This window comes from Nanorana parkeri, unplaced genomic scaffold (assembly GCF_000935625.1).
Source record: "Nanorana parkeri isolate BGI_ZX_2015 unplaced genomic scaffold, ASM93562v1 scaffold23, whole genome shotgun sequence".
In the NCBI taxonomy this organism is placed as follows: domain Eukaryota; kingdom Metazoa; phylum Chordata; class Amphibia; order Anura; family Dicroglossidae; genus Nanorana; species Nanorana parkeri.
The window spans coordinates 2050251-2062242 of NW_017306291.1; the positions used below are offsets into that span (position 1 = coordinate 2050251).

At 42.8% G+C, this 11992-nt stretch overlaps 1 protein-coding gene across 1 annotated transcript in view; it reads right to left on the reverse strand.

Annotated features, from left to right (window-relative positions):
• The window catches only part of MALRD1 (MAM and LDL receptor class A domain containing 1), a 153086-nt gene that overhangs the window by 125005 nt on the left and 16089 nt on the right, over window positions 1-11992 (reverse strand). The window contains exons 5-7 of the mRNA XM_018563970.1: window positions 7385-7537; window positions 2811-2916; window positions 742-1109 (exon numbers count right to left, since the gene is read on the reverse strand). Of these exons, the coding sequence (XP_018419472.1) occupies window positions 742-1109; window positions 2811-2916; window positions 7385-7537 (627 nt within the window). The remainder of the gene's footprint in view (window positions 1-741; window positions 1110-2810; window positions 2917-7384; window positions 7538-11992) is intronic.

An 11992-nucleotide genomic window follows, 5' to 3' on the forward strand; every position in this document is an offset into this window, starting at 1 on the left:
GAGAGAGAGAGAGAGAGAGAGAGAGAGAGAGAGAGAGAGAGAGAGAGAGAGAGAGAAAAGTTGCACAGCTAAGAATCTTGTGACAGGTCAGCCAGTCCCACCTAAAGGAAAGCTATGGGAGCAACAGACAGTTCAGATTAAGGTAAATTGGGTGGACAGTCTAACTCATTTGAACAGAAGATCACCAGCACTCACCAGGATGAAAGCGTGAACTGTTTTTGCCATTATAAAAATCATATCACATGTGTCATTTAAGCTAATGTTCTGGGGCCACACAGGGTCCCTTCTTCAGGGCAACATAGTGACTCCCTGTGCCCTATGACATCACTCTGTCACTCCAAAGAAGGGACATTGGCTTAAATGACACGTGACGTGATTTCAATAAAAGTGAAAACAGTTCAAGCTTTTATCCTGGTGAATGCTGGTGATCTTCTGGTTAAATGACTTTGAGGACCATGGTGCCATCCGTGTCATCACTGCGAGCACCACAAACAATAACAAAAAGGTCAACGCGTTGTATGGAGTGCCGGTGACTCATCACAACGCTTTTTGGTGGGCATTCTGACTTTTAAACAGTAGAAAGTTTTTCTGGATAGCATTAGAATTTCATCCATGTGGCTATCAATACTGGGTTATGTTCTTGACACTAATTAGAAAAAAGGAAGTTACTTGGATGAGTATCTAAACACTTTCAACATTACAAAACAAGTTAAGTGGAAGTACAACAAGGGTAACACTTACTGCAGTTACTCTCATCAGACCTATCTCCGCAATCATCAATCAGGTCACACACCAGTAGACTGCTGATACAAGCCCTGGTATCTGTACACCAGAATTGGTCAGATCCATTGCAGCTTGACGCAGGAGGCGGCAGAGAACAGTTCTCAAAAACAATGTCATCAATAGCAGATACACCTTCGTACAGCCCCATGCTGATCTTTCTCATTGAAAGCTGGAAAGGCTGAGACAGGCGATCAAGTTGGATAAACCCCTTCCACCATTGATTTCCCTGGCTGTAGTATATTCTCCACAACATGGTGGGGTAATTTTCATTTTCGATATGGAGACGAATCTCTGCTGCTCCCACAGCCGGTCCATAGTTGTAATACCTGAAACAATACAGCACACTCCACTATGAGCAGAGCAGTTCTGATATGTCTTGATTAAAAGTGGTTTTTTAAAGGATCAATCTTTTAAAGCTGATATTTTAATATTTGTATTATACTGGAGAGTTAAGTAACTTAAAAGTTTATTTTGCTGGAGGGTTCTAATGTAAGATCTCTGCTTTGAGTTCTTGGGTGCTTATACCTTATGTGGGTCTACCACTTTTCTTGAAGATTTTTTTTTTGTTATTCTATAATACAGAAAAAGTAACAGTAGGTGCTGGAACACATATACCTGGGTTGGAACACATAAAACCCCCAAGCAGACAGGAGCAGAGTTGTGGAATTATGGGAGAAAGATCTCAGTGTTGCCAGGGCCAGATTTACTCTCTCTGCTGCCCCAGGGCCAGGTTCCTCAATGTGCTCCCTACCCGCCAACCCTCTCATGGAGAATGGCAGACCTGCAGGCTGCATACAAGTAATCTAGGCAACAGCGTCGGGATCACTTGTACAAAACAAGCGGCGGCTTCCCCGCTGTACATTCAGCTCTGCTTGCCCAAAGCAGGGCTAAATGTAGAAAACAGCTACCCACCCGGCGCCCGGAACTGCATGTCCCGTGCATGAGGAGATAAGAATTCCCCAGCCCTGCTGCCCCTCTACTCCCTGCTTCCCCGAAGCTGGGCCTTGGTTGGCCTTGTGGGAAATCTGGCCCTCAGTGTTTGCAGCATCCAAAACATGAAAGAAGTCAGTGGCTGACTAAGCCGAGCAGTCTCCATCTATAACTAAAATGTCCCTACTGGGTGGACCTAAACCTTATCTCAATCCAAAAAACAAAAACACTAAATACTGCAGCTTATCAATCCTTTAATATGGTGGCTGCATTTGGTTTCTTTGTTTAGGTTTTTTCCCCTTTATTTTCACCTGGTAATTAGGGTTGCCACCTGTCCAGGATTCACCTGGACAGTCCGGGTTTGGAATGCTGTGTTCGGGTTTCATGGCAGCAGAAACCCGGACACAAGATGTCAGGCAGATAGGGGCAACCAAAATTAAGATAGGGGCTACTGGCCCCCCCACTGAAAATAGCCTCAACTGTGATATTTACATATGAATGGGTGGCACTATTTACATATGAATAAGCCGCGACTCATTCTCCCCAAAAAATGTTTGTGTGTCGTTAGAGTGTTTGGGTTTCACATGAAGAAAAGGTGGCAACCCTACTGGTAATGCGGCCAGTAACACACTTCCTGTCTTAGAGTGGCTTCACTCTATGGAGGAGCAACAGAGCCCCCTTTGAACTGTTGTATCAGTATACCCATTTAAAAGGAAAAGGTGGCAAAACTTGGCTACAATATTGAAAACTGTAATGGTGGACACGCTACCTGCCAAACTGGAAAGTAATTAACAAGTTCTTTTACAAGGTGTTCTTTTACATAGTGACAAAATCAAGACCATGAAAAAAAAGTAATACTTTTTGAGATAAAATAACGATTCAGGAGAAAATAAGGCTTAAAGATTCCACGAACAAGCAATAGTTTGTTGTTTGTAAATTGAACATTCTTATGAGGAAAAGATCAGATAAAATGATAAAGAGAATTATAATAACTCATCCGTCTCCGTGAACTGAACCTCACGACTGATAAGAAGCACAGCATGCAAAACAGAAAATGTGATCGTCACATGAATGAAAAGGATGAAAGCTCTTCTTACCAGAAGGTCAGAGAACAGCCCGCTCCTGCCTGGCTGAACTTCGGGCTCCGTAATTCCGCAATATGTGAAAAGTTGCTGTTCCTTTTCTGAATAAACATGAAGTAACCTAATACATCGGGGCATAAATAAATAAACAGCTATTTAAGACATGTTACATGTAGGGCAGCCAACGTGTGCTTTAAATGCCTTTGAAAACTGTCGGGTAATTGATCAGTTTCTACACCGCCATTAAAGTTTCATGCTGTTTATCAAGATACAAGCGTTGAGCTGAACTACGTTAGGTCAAAGCTCTTTTCCAAGTTTCAAATACAAACTTTCAGTAGAGTGGTTAGTATTCCGCCTCGCGTCTGCGGCAGCCTCCAGCGCAAGGCACATTATACAGAATAGATTTATTAGCAATGAACATGGTGTTCAGTGAGGGGAGGCCTGGATGGCTACACCCCAATTGCGAATACTACTTTACTGTGGAGTCACTCGGATTCCACATATTGGAAGAAGGGGCTTTCTGGCCAACACATACAGACCTACTTAGTTCAAATTCATATTTAATGTTTATTAGGTATCTCATTAAAAATGACAGTAAGTCGATAAAAACTTCATTTGTAAAACAATATATAGCAGGAAATGCTGGTTCTTATTTGCATGTACACACAATCCATCCCTTAGGGTACAGTAAATGTATGACATAAAGACCCTCAATCGTTTATTTTAAGGGATCTGAATCCAGTGTATAAACCTCAATGCGTTTCGCCATTTGTAGTTTCCTCAGGAGGATATATATGATTTATGTGAACCAGCTAGATTTATCAGTACTTTTTAGAGATGCTGTCATGAGAAAAACACGTAGATTGCTCACTTTTCTTCTGAAAATGCCAATTGTCTGGCTTGCCTGCTGAAACTGTGGCTTTGATATTTTAAGTCACTGGCTTGAGGAATTATATCGATAAAGAATGTTCTTTTTAGAAAGAGGCTAGCAATGGCAGCCTCATAAATACCATGACAAGGCTTTCCATAAACAATCAAGCATGCATGTCTTACCATCTTCAGACATCTGTTGCCACTAAGTATTATGTTGTTTTTTTTTATAAAGAAGGGAAGAGACAAGCTGCTGGTGCAGCTTATCACAGCAATCAGGACAGGATTTCAGCCCTGTCCCAAAAAAATGTTCGCTCTAAGGTCATGGGGCAATTGTGTAAGGGAACTGCAGACTGTGGGCACCTTTTAAGTGAACTGGCAAGTGATATGGTAAATCTGTTGTTTTGCTCATGCATGGCAAAACAACAGATTTACCATAATCGGCCCACACACCCAGAAGCACATAGTCACCGTTACTTTGCCTCCTCCACTATTTTGTTGACCTGTCAGGAGTAGGAGAAGCTGCAGGTCAAAGCTTACACAGGGATATGGACCCTCCTCATGTAAAGATGATGGGGCTTGGTAACAGATCCATCACTATCACATGGAAGGAGTGTGGTTAGGTTATCAGAAAGGTCTTGCCAATCAGCAAGAGGTATGTTGGCACACAAGCTTTTTGCTGCCATTGGTGCCAAACCAACCATTTAATCGAAGACCTGTATAGGCTCAGTGATTACTAATCTCCATCAGTACTCTCTAACCTGTGGCATGCTATCCTGATTTCCTTTCTATTACCCACCTTCCCACTTATCCTGCCTTTGCTTCTTCCTGTTGCTGTACCTATAGATGTAGACAGTGCACCAGCCTGCTAATTCTACACCTTGTTTGCTACCTGGTCATTACCTTGGCTTGCACCCTCAACAATGTATCTGCCTACTGTCTATGTACCATATCTTCCTGCCTACTGTGATCCTGACCTGTTCCCAGAGAATGCATCTGCCTACTTCCTCTGGCTTAATTGTCCAATTCCAAGTACTCATCAAGCTTGATGTCCTGAGGGTGACAATTGCTATTTATATTTAAGCTGTCAAGTTTTAGCAAAAACATAGTCTTACCCTAGGCACTGATGATTCTCCATGGCTTTGTGTCACCTATCATCTCTATACAGGGGCCCTGGAATGGAGATACAGCAGAGACTGTCCTTGTCACTTCGGGCTCCTGACCAGGTGACACAAATGCTCCTCCATAGCTGGCAGCACATGTTAATTTCTTAGCTTCTGGCAGTTCAATGGAGTGGTGAAGACATGAAGAAAAGATATGTGTTGCTGGAAAAGTGGCTATTTAATTGAACCCCCACCCCCCACAACTCACTCCTCATTAGACTCTGAAATAGAAACATAGACCAAGCTTGGCTGCAAAAAAACATGCAATTATTGTTGATATAATAAATATATGAGTATTCATGGTTTATGTACTATGGAGTATTGTAAAACTGATTACTAGATGAATGTTTGTCATGATATTCATATATGTATTTGTTGTCAATATAGCTTTACAGTACTGCCTTTGAAAGATAGTTACTCTTTGAAAAGCGGACTTTGCTTGGGGAAATGCATTAGAGGATAGGTTCATGCCACAACCAATTGTGAAGTTTAATTTCAACAAAGTAATATAAAAGAGTGTTGGTTCTCAAAATATGTTGGATTGCATGGAATATTAAAGTGCAATACCGATGGGATTTCTGTTAAAAAAATAAAGTCCAGAAATGAGAATCAACAAAATGTTTTTAATATCAGGGGCTTTTTATAGATGAAAAATGAATTCCATACTATACTACCGTAAAAGTCCCATTTCTTTGAAAGCAAATTAAATTATATCCAGTTAAACTATTGAACCTTCTGTATTATTATTTTGAACACACAATCTCTATACTAGGCTGAAACTAAGGGAGAAACTAATGCTCAATTTTTCTTCCTGTATTCTTCTTTCACAATAAGTATTACTACTAGGATGGCAGGCACGGCAAGGGCCACTGATTGGAGCTTGTATTTCTGTTTCAAACTTTAACTCTTTCCAGCAGGGGCGTAACTAGAAATCACAGGGCCCCATAGCAAAATTGTATGGGGCCCTGTGGTTTCTAGTTATACCACTTGCAGAGCCCACTTGAGATACCACACAGCCCACCTGGGGGTGACCCTGCAGAGCCCACCATAGACTCTCTATGGTGGGCTCTGCAGGGTCACCCTCAGGTGGGCTGGTCGTACTCCTTACCTGTCCAGCTCCTCTTCCTCCACGCTTGCTGATGGCCCCTGCCTCCTCCTCCGTCGCCAGGCCCGCCTCCTTCTCCATCACCAGGGCCCACCTCCTTCCCTGTTGTCGACCACAGGCCCCGCCTCCTCCTCCACTGCCGGGTCCGGCCTCCTCCCCCACCGCTGCTGGCTCTTATTAACTCAGCAGCAGCTGTGGAGACGAACGCGCTGCTGCAAAGGTTACTCTCAGTCATCTGAACAGCGGCGTGTTCATCTTCAGAGCCACCAGTGAAAGCCACCAGCAGAGGATGCCATAGCGACTCAGGCGGTCCGCTCGGCATCTGGTCGTGCCCCCCTGTGCCCCGCGTCCCATAGCAGCCGCTTGGGTTGCTGTGGCGATTGTTACGCCACTGCTTTCCAGCCAGCAGGAGCCTGGATTTGTGGTTAGGACTGTGGCGATCATGAGGTCTGGGCACCCTAATACTAATTAGAAAGCTCCTGGTCCCCTTGCTGAAAATAAGCCATTTGTGGATATGATTACATAAAATACAGATCAGACATCAGTGTATTTATGGTTTAAAGATCTCCAAAAGAGAATTCTTCACATTTCACAGTTTGCTAATGGCCCAAGTTGTTGTTTGTAGGCCTGACTGGTTAATGCTTTTATGGCGGGTATAATAAACCCTAATCAGAAGAATAACTAGCCAGATCACTAGACAGCTCAGCTAATCTCCTAAAGATCACCTGGCCTGATAACAAAGAAATGACTTGGATCTCACCCATGTCAATAAAAATCAGGTTCAAAATGTACTCAATGTTCATATATTTGGAACCGGGGGTGATACATTAATATATACAGTATCTCACAGGAGTGAATACACCCCTCACATTTTTGTAAATATTTTATTATATCATTTCATGTGACGACACAGAAGAAATGACACTTTGCTACAATGTAAAGTAGTGAGTGTACAGCTTGTATATGAGTGTACATTTGCTGTCCCCTCAAAATAACTCAACACACAGCCATTATTGTCTAAACCGCCGGCAACCATATATGTGCACCACTGTGCTGCGTACGGCTGGTGGGAGGTGGTAATGAGAAGTGTGCAGGGGTTGAATCACTGACCTGGAACAAGTATGCAAATCATAGTCAGTCAGAGAATTGATTGCTCATAAATATTGAGGTGTTTCATGTTTCATTTTATTCGAGCAGTATTGGTTGTCTGGCACATTTGTGGAGAATAGTGCAAAATACTTTATTTTCATATAGGAGTTCTTATCTACATAAGTGATCTGGGTCAGTGATTTAGAAAGTACTGCTGCCAGAAGGTCAGGCAACTAGCAGTTTCAGCAGGTCCGCAGTGGCAGTCTCTGTGTTTCTCTAATGACAGGTAACATTTGGATAATCTGCGTCTTTGCATTGGGCTAACCATAAAAAAAAAAAATTGTTTTCAGATTAAGAAATACCTGCAGAGGAACCTGTAGAGTGATCCACAGGAGGGGCCTGGGAGGAATATTCAGGATGCAGTAGGCTTGGTGACTGTCTGACCCAGTTAAATAGATCGATAATCCGCCTTTCGTACCATCCACATCTACCAGTTTCAAAATCACATTTAGCAGCTAGAAAAATAGAAAAGGATATGACAAATTACAGTAGTATTAAACACTCAAACTTTTTTCAATAATAAATGGAGGCAAAACAAATACACATTGCCCAGCAAAGTTTTTCTGTACATACTGTACTTGCCCAATCACTTACAGTCATCATATTTCCAAACAGCTCCAACTCTCTAAGCTCTGCTTCCATGAACTTCCTGTCCATTACTAGATTAAAAGGGACAGCGCAATTGTCCATCTACTAGAAGAAAGAAAGAAAGAAAGAAAGAAAGAAAGAAAGAAAGAAAGAAAGAAAGAAAGAAAGAAAGAAAAGAAAGAAAAGAAAGAAAGAGCTGGAAGCAGGGGAGCGGTTTACTTTGTCATGCCTGTGTGTCTGTAGAGTCACACACAGCTTACTAGCACACACAAGGCTGGCTCCACAGGAACCTTGCAAGGGAAAGGAGCCACCCTAAAACAGGATATCCGGGCCCGGGCTCAGGGGACCAGCTGATTCTGCAGGAAACTAAAACTTTAAACATCAAGAAGCAGCATCCATTGTAAGTGATCTAATCAGCATTTGAAATAACTTAAAAACTATTTGTCCTTAATATAACTTTAAAGTTAGAGTAACATTAAAAAAGTAAAGATTTGCTATGTTTTACGTATCATTTAGAATTGTGCCTAAGCATTACCCAGAAAAAAGTACCTTATGTCTGGAATTCCTTCTGAAATATAGTAGTGCACTTCCTGGTACGTGAGGATGCCTAGGAATTCCTGCGCATTGAGCCTTATAGCTGTATATCTGCAGCATGAAACATAAGGCACTGCTGCCTCTGATTGCCTGGAGATTTGGTTACTACTGTGGTGTGCTGCACTGTTATAAAATACACAGACACAGTGCAGAGCACAGTATGGTGTGTCAGTAAAGATGAAGGCTACTGTGCTGCCACAGCCGCTGTCATTTTTTGTCATTTCTGTTATTTTGTTATATGTCATGTTTGTATATGTCATTTTATTGTGATATGCTGTATTTCTAGCTACAAGTGTCTGCCTAATCGGTACATTCTTTGGTATCTTTTAGATTGTAAGCCCTCACGGGCAGGGCCCTCCTTACCATCTTGTCTTGAATTGTATTGTGATTGTAATGTCTTCCTTATATTGTAAAGTGCTGCACAAACTGTTGGCACGATATAAATACTGTATAATAATAATCATCTTTCATTCACCCCTGCTGTTTCTTGTACTTTGGTACAGTCTTCTGCTAGATTCTCCTAGCCTCTCCTTCCCACTTATTTTCTGCTTCATCCTGACTGAGGTAAGAGGGTCTTAGTTTAACCTGTTAATGGCAAAGATAGGAATGTCTTTTCATCTCTAAATGTGCCCATGCACCTTGCGATTATTGTTCGATTTCCTAACAAAATCGGAGTTTTGTATGAAAATCTGCCAGTTGATGGGAAGTCAACGATCAGAATTACTGTACTCTTGGCCAAATTTAATCGATCGGTCAGGCTGGAAAACCTTTTTTCGAATTGTACGAAAATCGATGGATTAGTGGCGTTTTCGCATGAAAAAAAATTGCAACATGTTATGTATGTTAGCATAACATACAGGGGTACAGGTATGCCTAAGAACAAGATCACACATGGACTCATACACACGCACATACCTGCTCAAACATAAATGCACACACGCAATAGGTTGGACTTGATGGACTTATGTCTTTATTCAACCTCAAATACTATGTAACTATGTAACATGAACACTGCACATGCGCAAACGAAAACCCATTCTGTCGATCAATGAAATTCGGTCAGTTAGTATTGCAAATGAACGATAATTGAAATCCACATTGGTCTGAGAAATGATGGGGCATTCGTGCTGAAATCGAACAACGGTTCGAGGACAGGATGTAAAAAAACGTACGATAATTGTAAAGTGTATGGCCAGCTTAGTAATGACAGGAATCACATCTATTGTATTGTGAAGGCTGAACAAACTACATTGGTTTCTACTCTGAGACTTCTTATCGAGTTGGACACTATCTGTGAATTATCACCAAGTCAGTAGGTTGTCATACTATCCGTACAGACAAGTCTCAGGAAAGTATGTGCAAACACAAAGCGGTGGCTGTTCCAGAATAGCTACAGCCAATGCAGGTAAATAGTCCTTTGTTCTCTACCTTTTTTGGGGCACAGTTTCCAGAGTTCAGTTCCTCTTTAAGACTTGGAGATGATAAGATTCTCATACTGATTTCTGTAAACATCCCATGTTAGCAACCAGTGGCGTAACAAACCAGACGGCCGCTATGTGGCCCAGGGCACAGGGGGCCCGGCCAGGACATCCCTGATGCCGTGCGTGCCGCCTGGGTCGCTATGGCTATGGCATCTCATGCTGCAGGCTGTCACTGGCGGCTGTGAAGAGGAACGCACTGCTGTTCAGATCACTGACAGTGATCTGTGCATCGGCGCGTTCCTCTCCACAGCCGCTGTTGAGTCAATGACAACCAGCAGTGGAGGAGGCGGGGCCCGGGGTCGGCAGCAGAGGAGGAGGTGTGGCCCGGCGACAAAGGAGGAGGCGGGGCCCACCAGCGATAATGGAGGAGGAGGCGGGCAGCGGATCGGGGCTGACAGGTAAGGGGTGTGACCAGCCCACCTGAGACTCTGCAGAGTCCACTAAAGAGAGTCTATGGTGGGCTATGCAGGGTCACTCTCAGGTGGGTTGTGTGGGATCTCAAGTGGGCTCTGCAATACAAAATTTTGCTATGGGGCCCTGTTAGCAACCAATCAAATGTCAAGTTTCAACAGTCTTACTGAATTACTGAGTTATTATTGGGTGCTATGTTAAAGTGTAAATAAAACCCTAACAAGGAACTTCTCTTATTTGGTCCCTTTTGGTCTAATAAAGTAGAATTATAGACTTCCAATAAAAAAAGATGTGCTGAAGAACTTAACTATATATGCATCTGTATTTACCGATTTCTCCTAGCCCACCAACTACCTGTTGATCCTGGACAGTGAAAGGAGAAGCACTGGTCCATTTGGCTCATCTCTCCATCACTCTGCTCTCTCCTCTTAACAGCATTTACCTTGTTAGTGCATGAGCACTGCAGTACAACTGATTGGCTAGTGGTGCTGCTTCTCCCCCCCTCCTAACCTGCTGTACAGAGGCTGATAAGAGGCAGGTAATATCCAGGTACTTCACTACTTACAGTAACAAAAAAAATACATTTAAAGATGTATTATTGAAATCAAATCTAATTTAATGTGTCTCTTATATCTGCCTGGAGTTCAACTTTAGGGAATAGAGAAAGAAAACATTAGCTGTAAATGAGCATATTCAATATGGGCTAAAATTAGCAGTGGTGAACCACATGGATTGATATCAGTCCCAGTTCTTTTCAGTCATTTTATTAATGATCTGGTGGATGAGGCAGAAAGTAATGTTTGGCTCATGATACACATTATGTAGAACTATTACAACTCTGCAGGGTAGAGACAAATTGCTGAAAGATTTGGCAACATGTCCGTTAAATTGCATATATATTTTTGTATATATAATAAAATCTAAGGACATTCACCAAAGCCGGGGCCACAGCATTGCTTCCTTTACATTATTTGAAATGTAGTTGGGAAAACATAACTGAAGATTCGAGGATGCCATTTGAGGCTTCATTCACACAGACGAATGAGGGTGAATAGTCTGCTGCGTTCAGAGGGCGCTGAACACTGCTACTGGATGCACCGGCACTCTGTGCTATGGGCGCATAAAAACTGCCCCTGGAAGCAAACTGCATCAAAGGTTGGTCAGAGTCCCTAATCATTGCATTCAAACAGCACTGGTGCTAGCCATTAATTTGCACAGGGTACAAATCTGGCTGCCCACACAAGATAGGCATAGAGCTAAAGTTTCTCCGTTGGCTAGCATCCCTGATTCTTGCTCCTGGAGATGCTATTCACCCATGTGAAGTAAAGGTATGGCTATCTATACACTAACAGTTTTCTCATGCAGCCCCCACCGGGCTATTGAATATGACAGCTGTGAGTTTGTGGCTATCAGAATACTGGAGAGACTTCAGCTGATTGGTTGCAGTCACTGTTTGAGCAAGAATTTTCAGACCAGATCCTTCATAAAAAATCAGTTGAAAAATCATCTCTGATTGAACGGAGGGGTGCCGATTGGACCACACATTTTTCGAATTTTAGCCAAATCCTGCTATAAAATTGACCGGTGTATGGCCAGCTTAAAGAAGAATTATGGGGCGAGTGAAAAATCATCATCCCCATAATTCAAGCCGACCTGTGACACTGAAGCTGTCACACATCGGCTCTATTGACCGGGAAGTCAGCGAGCACATAGCGCTGATTGCTGACTTCCCAATCCTTTACCTGCAGAGAGCGGTGACTGTCAGTCACCGCTCCACAGAGGGATTCCTCTCCGTTTCTCCAACGCTGACTAGAGGGATGGGGGGGGGGGGGGGGG